The sequence below is a fragment of the Ceratosolen solmsi genome, unplaced genomic scaffold, assembly GCF_000503995.2.
Source record: "Ceratosolen solmsi marchali unplaced genomic scaffold, CerSol_1.0 scaffold30, whole genome shotgun sequence".
Classification (NCBI taxonomy): domain Eukaryota; kingdom Metazoa; phylum Arthropoda; class Insecta; order Hymenoptera; family Agaonidae; genus Ceratosolen; species Ceratosolen solmsi.
Window position 1 is genome coordinate 2367318 of NW_011948421.1, and position 11326 is coordinate 2378643.

At 30.5% G+C, this 11326-nt stretch overlaps 1 protein-coding gene across 2 annotated transcripts in view; it reads left to right on the forward strand.

Moving 5' to 3' along the window:
• The first annotated feature begins 237 nt into the window (after positions 1-237).
• Positions 238-11326, forward strand: part of LOC105361319 (solute carrier family 41 member 1-like) — a 20610-nt gene continuing 9521 nt past the window's right edge. The window contains exons 1-3 of one of the 2 annotated variants that reach the window (XM_011498449.1): positions 238-737; positions 9306-9777; positions 10584-10763. In XM_011498449.1, coding sequence (XP_011496751.1) covers positions 9418-9777; positions 10584-10763 — 540 coding nt within the window. In that variant the 5' untranslated portion in view covers positions 238-737; positions 9306-9417. Of the gene's footprint in view, positions 738-6405; positions 6496-9305; positions 9778-10583; positions 10764-11326 lie in introns of those variants that run through there. The other variant, XM_011498448.1, reaches the window with a different exon arrangement.

The window sequence follows — 11326 nt, forward strand, 5'->3', positions numbered from 1 at the left end:
AAGAATGTATATTTCTGTCGTCTATTGCGTGAAGTTGATTGAATTCATAATATGTGTTGAATCGAAGATGAAAAAATATAAAAATTTTAATATTCTTACTCGAGAAATGGCAGAACTACAAGTTTAAATATTCATCGCTAACTAACCTAAAATTAATATTTAATTTATTAATTACAAATGTAATTAAACGATGAAAAATTGGGATGGGATGGGGAGGGAGGGAAGTAATACCGATGCCCAATGAGGGCTGAAATCGAAAGAGAAAAAAAATTTGTCTAAAAAGCCGATAGCGAGAAGGCGATTACGCAATGGAGAGGTGCGAACGGATCATAAAGGAAAAGCAGCGCGATATTATCATTTACGTAAAAGCTACCTCGTCGATATATTGTCAAATACGACTCTAAGAAATCCCTAGCGCGATTACATTCTTGAACTTGCGTCATCATCGGCCACTAATCATCGAACTTCCAATTTGCCTGGCCGATAAAAGCCGAGCGAGGGCCGCTTCTTGATCGTGAAATGGGGCGCGGGTGCGCGGGTGCAACGGGAACGAGGCCAATTAAAAGATGAATCAATCGCAGATCCCATTGGCCCGTCGACGAGAGGTCAAGGCTCCTAGGCGACAAGCTGTTACCACCGCGCGCTTCCGCCATCGGTGGAAGAGAGACCACGAGATCTGGCCATGATGCACCCAACGACGCCGCCGACTTTATCACGTACGATAGTTGCGCTTACAGGTAATGCGACACGCGACAGGCGTCCTTCTTTTTTTCTATTTTTATTATGCCAGCCACCGGCCGAGTCATTATAATCGCAAGCTCTCGTTCCTGCTTCTTGACCGGCCGGATGCCCGTATTCGTCCTTCTATCGGCTGCCGATCACTGTACTTTATTTACTTATTTGCCCGTGCCTATTCCCTTTGCCTTCGTAAGCACTATATCAGCCTTACGCGGCCGTCGAGGTATGGTCGCTTGTTAATGATTATCCTTGTGTCGACACAAGGATGCCCAATGAATTGCAATCGCGATGAAAGCTTCGCTTGATCCATAACTAAACGCATCGACATGTTGCATATTTGCGTACCAATGTGAAATATTATCGGAGACCATTACGACTTAATGCTGGAGAATGTAGCTTAATGTAGATTAACTTCAAGCTCTTACTTATAATCAACAAATTCTTATAGAAAATAAATAGTGCGTTATTTTAGTCGTTACTTTATAAAATTAACATCTATTGCTCGTTTATTCAATAGAAAAATGTTATCGAATATAATCAATTATTGATTCGGTATCGATGATATTTGTAGAAATACTTTATAAACTATCATTAAGCACACAACGATTGAAATTATTTATTGAAAAACCAAATATTAATTATTAATTATTTATAATTATTTAATTGATAGATATAGATCATATAAAATATAGCAATAAAAACTGATCAATAAGCATACGCTGGCTTATAACATTCATTGTAGGGATCATTTGCATTAAATATTACAAATTACTTTTGAGTCATTCTTTAACGAAAGTCTTTAAACAAATGTATTGCGAGTCATTTTTCGATGATGACATTAGCTTTCGAATACGTAATCAGCATTTGTCATTATGATTTTTCCTTTTAATACTTTAATCATTAATGTTTATAGTTTTCATTACGTGTTTATATCTGTAGTTTTTTATTTAGTTATATATGAATAGTTTTTATTTAAATTTCTATTTACATTTGAACAAATTATTAAATATATTAGTAATAGAGAAATTATATTTTACTAGTATTAAAAATAATTAAAAAATTTTCTAATGCTATATTAATACTTCGTAAAGTTATGACGATGTATGATATGTTATATATTTTTTAATTATTACAAATTGAAATATAACATAAAAATTAATAGATACGATATTAAAAAAAAAAAAAAAAAAAAAAATTTATCATCGACAAATTTTAATAAAAATAGTTTACAATTAAAATTACACGTTTTAAACTTACTGCAAATGAGCAAAACATGAATTTCAAATGAATTATTAGTTATCGACAATTATTGAACAGGCTACTAAAAAGTAATAATAATTTTCTAATTAAATTTATTACAATAATGATAACAATGATATAATTAGAATAGCCAATATCAAAGTTTGTCGAAATATATATGTGTAACGATTAAGTTCATATTATATAATCCTTTTCATATTAAATTTAATATTAACTTTTTACGCTTTTAATTAATTGGATTATTATATTTTATTAAAAATATCTGTAACTAATAAATTACACGTTTTTGACTTTCTGCAAATTATAAAGAAAAGTTTTATAGTACAATTAATAATATTTCTATTTAAATATACATTCACAAGTACTTAGTTGTGTTTCATTAAATTTTTTGCCTCAAACATTTACGAAATCCCTATAAGTTATTAAATTTCTTTAATTTACTTACGTTGATTGCCGTCATTTAACTTTATTTTTATGATAAGAAGCAATACGTAATAAATTAAAACAATCTATTTTTAATCACATTAAGTACTACTTGGTTTTAAAAAATTTAATCGGATATCGAGAAAAGTTAAGGGGCTAATAGTTTCGAGGATCAATTCTTAAGTATTTTGATTGTTTATCAATTATTTTATCAAAGCCATACTTATAGATACAATGTTATTTTATTACAATTTTTTATTTATAACTTTTAAGACTTTGGTGTAGAAATTATTATGTTCCCAGTTATTTTGATATATAAAATTATAATCTAATAATGACTTATATAATATTCAAAATTAACAATTCTATTATTCCTAACAAATATGACATAAAGAAGATAGTAATATTTTAATTATCTAATGTAGTCGTAAATTTTTAATAAAAATTATACAGTTAGAAAAATAGAATATTTATGATTTCAATTAATTTTTAACATATTCAACATTATAAAATTTAATTAATTATAATTATTTCTCCATTGCCATTATTGCTAATTCGATGTATTCAATTTCATGGAAATACTTTTATTACAAAAATACAATGCAAATGCGTCAATACACATAATGAAATTATGTAAAAATATATTTAAAAATTATAAAAAATAATTATATAAAAATATAAGAAATAAAAGATAAACTGTAATTTGGAAAATTACAATTAAAAGCTTTTATCATGAATTCATGAATTCATGAATTCCTTATATTGGAAGTCTTTTGTAATTTGTTTACCCATAATAATGCATTAATTTCAGGAAATTAAATCAATATTCAACCTTATATTATAATGAACATTTAACAAATTTTGATAACATTAATAAAGGTTATTGATACGAATTAAATTTCATGCAAAAATTTGTTTACTTTTTTCCAAAACAAAGATATACTTTATACTGTTTTGTTTAACCTACGATTTGCCTTATTAGTCTGCATACATTGTTTGCATAATTGTTTATTTGCAAGTTTACATTAATTTAATACTTAAAAATTATTCGTAAAATGTAGAAAATATACAAAAAGTACATTGGTGAAACAAATAATATATGGGATTCTTTAAAATTAAATCTTATTAATATCTTTTAATCGTGAATTATGAATAGAAAGTAATATTGATCGGTTTTATGTCCGTTAGCCGATTTTTTGTTTCATCAAAACAATTAGTATAGTTATTTGTTGAAATCCTTGATATAAGTTTTCAAAATAGTATATTGCGAATGCTATTTCACAATTGTCATTACAAATCATTAATAAAAACATTATATTATGAATTCTTACAGCTACATTCGTTTTAAAAAGTTACATCTTCATACGCAATAAAATATTTTGCTTTTACTATTGATTTGATGTTTGTAGTGAGCTTAACATATATATCTGTTAAGCATGCAATTAAAATAATTGAATAAAAAACTATAAAATTATTTTATTGTATTTTATAACATTTATGTCACAGTTAAATGATCGATTAAACGATCTATTCTATCTGTTGTATAGAAACATCAATATATTTATTTTTTGTTTGATACATCAAGGGAACATATTAGTAAACCATCTTGGTTTTGTAATTTTAATATTACTTTTCAATTATTAATTACAAAAAGAAATTACAAACCTTTTAGTTATTGTACTTCCATTAAAATGGATGAATAAATGGATATGAAATAAAAAGTACAATTTAATAAGAAAGTTTGTATCATGTCATTGTTTGACTTTCAAAAACATTATATTTATTTAAACATAATTTTGTTTTCCTGTTTCGAATTAAAAAAAAAAATTTGTCAAATATAATTTGATTCGACCGAATTCTTTAGTATCTATAATTAAATGAAAAATTGTTGATATTTATCTTTCAAAAAAAAAAAAAAAAAAAAAAAAAAAAAAAAAAAAAAAAAAAAAAAAAAAAAAAAAAAAAAGGGATAGAAGAAAATTGTAACTACACTATTAAGAAAATAGATGGATAATCTTCTCTAATAAGAAGAACGCATTTGGAATAATTCAACTAACAAATAATCTATACAAATAAATATTATATTCAACACTAAATATTTATAAGTTAAATATAATTATTAATAAAAATTATTATACATAAAATTTATAATTCATATTATTGAATTACATTTTACATTTGGAATACAACAGACATTTCATTAAATACTCATTATCTGGTTTATTAGTCACACTTAAAAATCTATTATAAATTGTTATTTTCAATGTTTTTAATAATACACTGTGTAATGTTTAATTACGTTGATAAAGTTACTTTGTAATTTGTTATTCAATCCGAATAATATTCAACATAAATTTTCATAATAAATTGTTAATAAAAAGATGGAGTGAATCATTTACAAATCCAAATATATTACCAATGTATCTTCAATAAAAATTCGGGACCAATTAACATAATAAATGATTTTTATAATAATATAATAATGATAATTAATGAATAAATGATTAAAGTGATATATATTCATATGCAAATGTAATGTAATATTATTGAATATTATTGCATTTCACATTTATTTACATACTGCTTATCAGTAATAATTCACTTATATTTGAAATCCTAATTACGTTTCCCGTGTTTTATATGGTTATATGAAATATTACTAATAAGATTTACAAATAAATATAATTTTCTTTTATGAAATGAATGGAATAAATTTTAGTAGCATACAATGTTAGAAAAATTTTCATAATGTCAGTTAATATAAATTAAATTAGAACGTTATTAGATAATCCGACCTTGATAATTAATATTCTTGCAATTTTCATAAAATATATTTCTATATATTCCTATATTCCTATATATATATATATATATATATATATATATAATAATTATTTTGTAAATTATAAGCCAAGTATATAAAGATAAAATATGAAAATCTTGTAATGTTGAAAAGATGGAATCGAATAAATGACAAAATTTATGTAATTTCATTCGCATGTTAACGAAGGGAATTAAAACGTGCAGCTTTATTTCTGTTTTGACTTTTTTTTTAAATAACGTTCTTTATATATTGGTGTGTGCGCGTGTGTGCGTGCGTGTGTCGGCATATGCCTATGTATTCATAATAATTAATAATATTTTTATTTTATCGATGTTGAAATTTCAAGTTTTTTTTTCTTTTGTTTTATTTATTTTTTTTTTTTTTTTTTTTTTTTTTTAAGTAATTTAATATAAGCTCATAGATTTATTTTTGTCATCACATATAACGAAGCAAATTCAATTATTCGCGTACGAATAATCTTCTCATCCTCGTTTCGCGTCGACAGTTTGCTGTATTACTTTACACGAGCTTACCATCTCTCTTAGCATTTCAAAGTTAACCTTTTCTTTTATATGATCCTCGTACGACTATCATCAATATGCAAAGCATGCAACGCATTCGCCAAATTGACATCGTCGAGATAGTCGCAACCCAACATCGAAAAGTATCGAGAACATCTAACTCGCCAAGCTAATAATGCGCCTCTCAATCCATTAGCCACTTATTCACAAATTCTGCAGTGTATGTAAAATTGCCACTCGCAATTCAATTAACACAGAGAATGGAAATTGGAAAAGAGAATTAAGTTGAATGAAGGTGAATTTAGGGCGCCAGTAGTAGAGACAATTCTAGATCTTGAATTTTGCCCCATCGATCTCAGTCTACTTCACTATCTATCCGGCACACGAAATCGAGACAAAAGTACGTCCGATCGGTTGGTCTACCGACACTCCATCAACGCGCACAAATCCACAGAAGCTGCAGAAGGTAGCTTCAGCTATCACCTGGTCGTTCCAATATTTAGAGTAATCCGCTGTCTCCTGATAGGCGACGATACGGGCGTCTCGACGGCGGCGGTGGCGACGGCGGCGTTGGCGGCGTCTCACATTGATAACGGGCCACACGGTGCCGTAAGCCCTCAGTCGTAAGATGATTGAGGGCCAGGTACATCGGCTTCCGGTACAGCAGCCGTCGGTGTTGGTGGCGCCAATGGCCCCCGTCACTCCCAGCGCCAGTGTCAAGTTCGACAAGTAGCTAACGCCATGTGCACAACATTACGACCTCGTATTTACCGCTCCCGGTGAATCGCATTCCCATTTCCATTAATCGGCCTGCTGAGATAAGACGGCCGTTTTGTGTGCGTCTGTGTCTGTGTGTGCGCGAGCGCCCGGTAATGGGGTGGGGCAGCAGCCGTAAGACACGAGGAGACTGGGAGGGAGGGATTTTCCTTTTGTTTGCCGAGCGCTATGAGGTCGCTTGGCTCGTCGTGCGCGTGATGTTGTCCTCGGTGCGATGGTACATTGGCCGAGTCCGCATGGACGAGTATTCGTGCATTTTGCTTTTGGCCAGCTTTGGCTTCCCTTTGGTTTAGGGGCTGGTCGAAAACCATCGGCGTGCCCTTGTCGAGCGGCGGCTCCTGGCCGATTCTGAAAGACACGTCGGTGTGACTTTGCGCATTACGAACACACGCTCATTTGCAATTCAAAGGCTCTCGATGCTTTTTTCACCTCGAGAATATACTGTCTTTGCACTCGCTGCCTTTTTCCGTTGGATCGGGACAATAAGGAAAAGATAAGATATGATTAATGAAATGTTCCTTCATCGCGAGTATTTTTTCCTTGCGTGTTGACATTAATTCTTAAACGTCAAACGGTAAATACGTCTGGGGAACTTGTGACACGATATCAAATTAAGTTACAAATTCGCTTTCGCGAACCTATGCACACCTGTTGTGCTTCGCGAGCTTTTATTACCAATTCCTACTTACACTTATTCGGCTGCACTCGTCAATTTAGCTATTTTCATCGATTGTGAAAATCTTGTCATTATTCTAATAATTCAAACTTTGTCAACTTAATAATCTCACGAAAAGAGAAGCAATCGATAACTACAATTAAACTAAAATGTATTAGATCATCAATTGTCAAAAGATAGTGATTATATAACTTTATTAGATTCTTAAAATCCTTAAAAAATCCTTATGCATTGCCTGTTTTAATTTAATTTTTTTATAACTTTAACGAAAATCGCACTATTCGATATCTGAAGCTATTGGCTGAACGTTGTTCACGCCTCTTTATCAATTATCCATAGAGTTAAATAAAATTACAGTTTCAAAGAAATTAGAATTTCGACTATTAGCATTATTTTCATTAGCGGGAATTAACAGCAATTTGCTTTTGTTTTGTTTCGGTTTTTTTTTTTTTTTTTTATAAATCTGATAATATACGGTATATATTTACATTCGTATCTTCATTAAAAGATATCCACTGATTAGGTATCAAATTGAATCATAAATAAAGTATATTCTATCGAATTATTACCTTGATCTTTTTCTTCATCTTCTTAAATTAAGCTTTAACGCTCTTATGGCATCGTTTTGATTTAGAGAAGTAAATTTTTATGAAATAAACCAAAAATACATATATTCTGTTTATTTTTTTTTTAAACACATAGTGTGTCTGTTATATTAGTCCATTTACATATATCCTAAAGTTATACGTAAGATAAAGATTTTTTTTTTTTTTTTTTTTTTTTTTTTTAATACTTTTTTTACAATTTAGGATTTTTGACAGAGGCGTAATGATAAATAAGTATTATGTCTCAAAATAAAACTCATAACTTATGTGAAAATTACAAATAAACTACCGTTTACGATTGAACAAGTGTATTGAACATGTGTAATGAAAAATAAAAATGTTATAAAACATTAAATTACCATTCGCTACATCAGATTACCTACTTGTGACTTTTAAAAGCCTAACAATGTATGCTTAATGATTAACAGAAAAAAATTTTCAAGAATTTTTGTCAAATATTACTCACTGAGATAAATTTACCAACCTACTCAAGATTATTGTTTTAGTATTCAAATGAAAAAAATCATATCTACTATTTTATAATCATTTTCCCTGGCAAACTTTATAGATTTCATCCGTTATTTCATTTTCATTGCGCCGATAAAGAATCTTAATTTTTATTTTGAGCTACATAATACTATTTACATCGTATTTGCTAAATAATTTTAATTTATGAAAATTAAAATATATATTTTTATAAATTTATGATAAAATCGATGGAATACAAAAATTATATATAAAATAGGATACGCGAATGTTTGAGTAACACTTTAAATAAAAATAACCAGCATAATATTATCCAAGTTTATCCCACAATAACAATTGTTTACTTTATTAAATTACTCATATAACACTAAATAACTATTTCGTTTTATTATTTTCGAGGTATTTCGTTATAAAATTCAACTACTCATACATAGTACCGAGTGTAAGAGCAAAATGAATTTTAAATAAGTTTTGAATTTCTAATAATTTTTAATATTTTTCTTTGGAATTTTAATTTTTCTCTAATCGTTTAAACCATCTCGAATAACTCCGGTCGAATATTAAAACGAGATTGAAACAATTGGGATGCAGTAAACTTATTAATGCTGCCTTATGTTCGTGTTAATCGCCACTGACTCTTCGACAGCCTAACTGTCATTATTATTCTAATATAATTATTCATCGATTAATTATGACAAATATTATCCTCATTCGACTTTGCTAATTGATGGCGCGCAGGCATAAAGTTATTTCTGCAATCCGTTTAGATCGAGTAAATGTAGGAGCTACCATTCGATTAAATACGATTAGTTAATAAATTCGTTCTACATAAAAAGTGTGCGAAATGGCTGTATGAGAAAAGGATAGAATGCTGAGGCAAGTAAATTAGCTGTCGCTAGGATAGAGTCCAGTATCAATGTCCCCAGTAAAGAATTTAAATTGGACTAATGAATTTGCCGAGCAAATAAAGGCACCGCATCCTTTCTCTGTTACAGTGATCAATGTAAGGAGCCCTTGCTGCAGGGCACCAAGCAGCAGCAGCAGCAGCAGCAGCAGCAGCAGCAGCAGCAGCAGCAGCAACTGGAACAGTCGTATCAAGCCACAACGATGTCCCAGCACCCGCAGATAGCGCGAATGACGCCGACAGGGGGCAGGTCGCGAACCTGCTCGGAGTCGAACGTCGGGGCCCACGCGTCTCTCACCCTCGGGTGCCCGAGCTGCTCGGGGAGCATCGCCGCCCTCCACCACGTCTCGACGACGATATCTCCCCACGGCGAGGACTCGACGAGCCTGCTCGAGGAGGTTGGCGCCACAAGACTCCCCGACCTCGTCGCCGAGAGCAAGATCTACGACGAGACGCAGGAGCCCCTCGAGTCCTATCTCGCGATCACGATACAAGTCTCCATACCCTTCCTCATAGCCGGCCTCGGTATGGTCGGTGCAGGACTCGTCCTCGACCTCGTTCAGGTGCGTCCAATAATTGAACGATCGAAGGCCAACGGTAAGCGGAGATCGGCCATTTAAACGACAAACGCGACCTCCTGCTAGTTTTAAAGAAAATGCAATATTTATTGGCATTGATTATTAGCTCAGGAGACTCCGAAGCTCGTGTTTACTGATCTCCGGGATGCTATTGAGTGGCAGAGATTTTGACTTTGTAACGAGATTCTTAGAATTCAATGGGAATAATGATCTTAGGGAGTAACCTCGAGGTTAATCATTGTTTGCATAGACCCTGATTATACGATCAGATCATATAATTAAATGGCCGAATAATTGTCTAATGGAAATGTCCTTTCCGTCAAAAGGAGAAAATACAATGTTTTTCGCTCAAAGTTACCGATTAACTTAGAACCGATTAATTTCTTAATATTTGGGTGTAACTTAATTGACATTAAATTTCAATCGCTTTACTTACAAAATATATTCAACTACAAAATAAATAATCACGAGTTGCAATCGTATAACTGCACATGATGCACAATAATTTTATCATAAGACTAAATCGATGAAATTTTAAAAGTCCAAAATACATATACATTAATGTACAATTTAATTGTGATTTCATACATAAACTAGCTGAATTCAAAATAATTCTATAATTATAATTTCTCATCTCACGTACTTCTCTCCTAATATATTACGATAATGATGTCATAACAAAAAATCTCTGTCCATATAATAGTAGGTTCATGGAATTATTAAAATCAATTTGTTGATAATGTAATGTAAGAGAGTAGTGACATTCATTTACATTGTTCTTTGTATTATAGTACTGGGTTGTTTTCGAAAAAGTCAACGAGCTCATGATTCTGGTACCAGCGCTTTTAGGCTTGAAGGGCAATCTGGAAATGACGCTGGCGTCAAGATTATCCACACAAGCAAATCTTGGTCACATGGACACACCCAAGCAGCAGTGGTACATGATCGTTGGAAATCTTGTTTTGATTCAAGTAATTATTTACTTAATATCTACTAAAATGCATTCAGTAAAAACTGCCATTATATAAATTGAAATTTATTAGCTAGGCGACTTGAAAATTATTCTGAAATAAATATCGCCGATAATTGGATATATGGAAAGGTTTAGCGGCTCAGCGGGATCTCTTATGTAATATGATATTTTATATAGCAAGCATGAAACGTTGCTCGTAGAAGAAATTAAGTTTACAAATAATAGAAATTTATGCAGAATAAACATCAATAAATTATTATAAAGGTTCTGATAAAGTAATTACTATTTTTACAATTTAACGTCGTTTTTTTCTAATCGTATTTCAATAAAAAGAAAAAAAAATGAAAAGAAATTCTTGATTTAAGATATTTAAACATTCTATAATCGTTGTACTGAAGTTTCAGAAGGACTTTCTTGTGGTTTTTTTTTTTTTTTTTTTTTTTTTTTTTAATTTTGAAAAAAATGTATGAAGAAAAAATGTATACTTCTATTAGATATTAAATATTAATTTATACTAAATGTATATAAAAAAAAAAAAAAAAAAAAAAAAAAAATTAAATT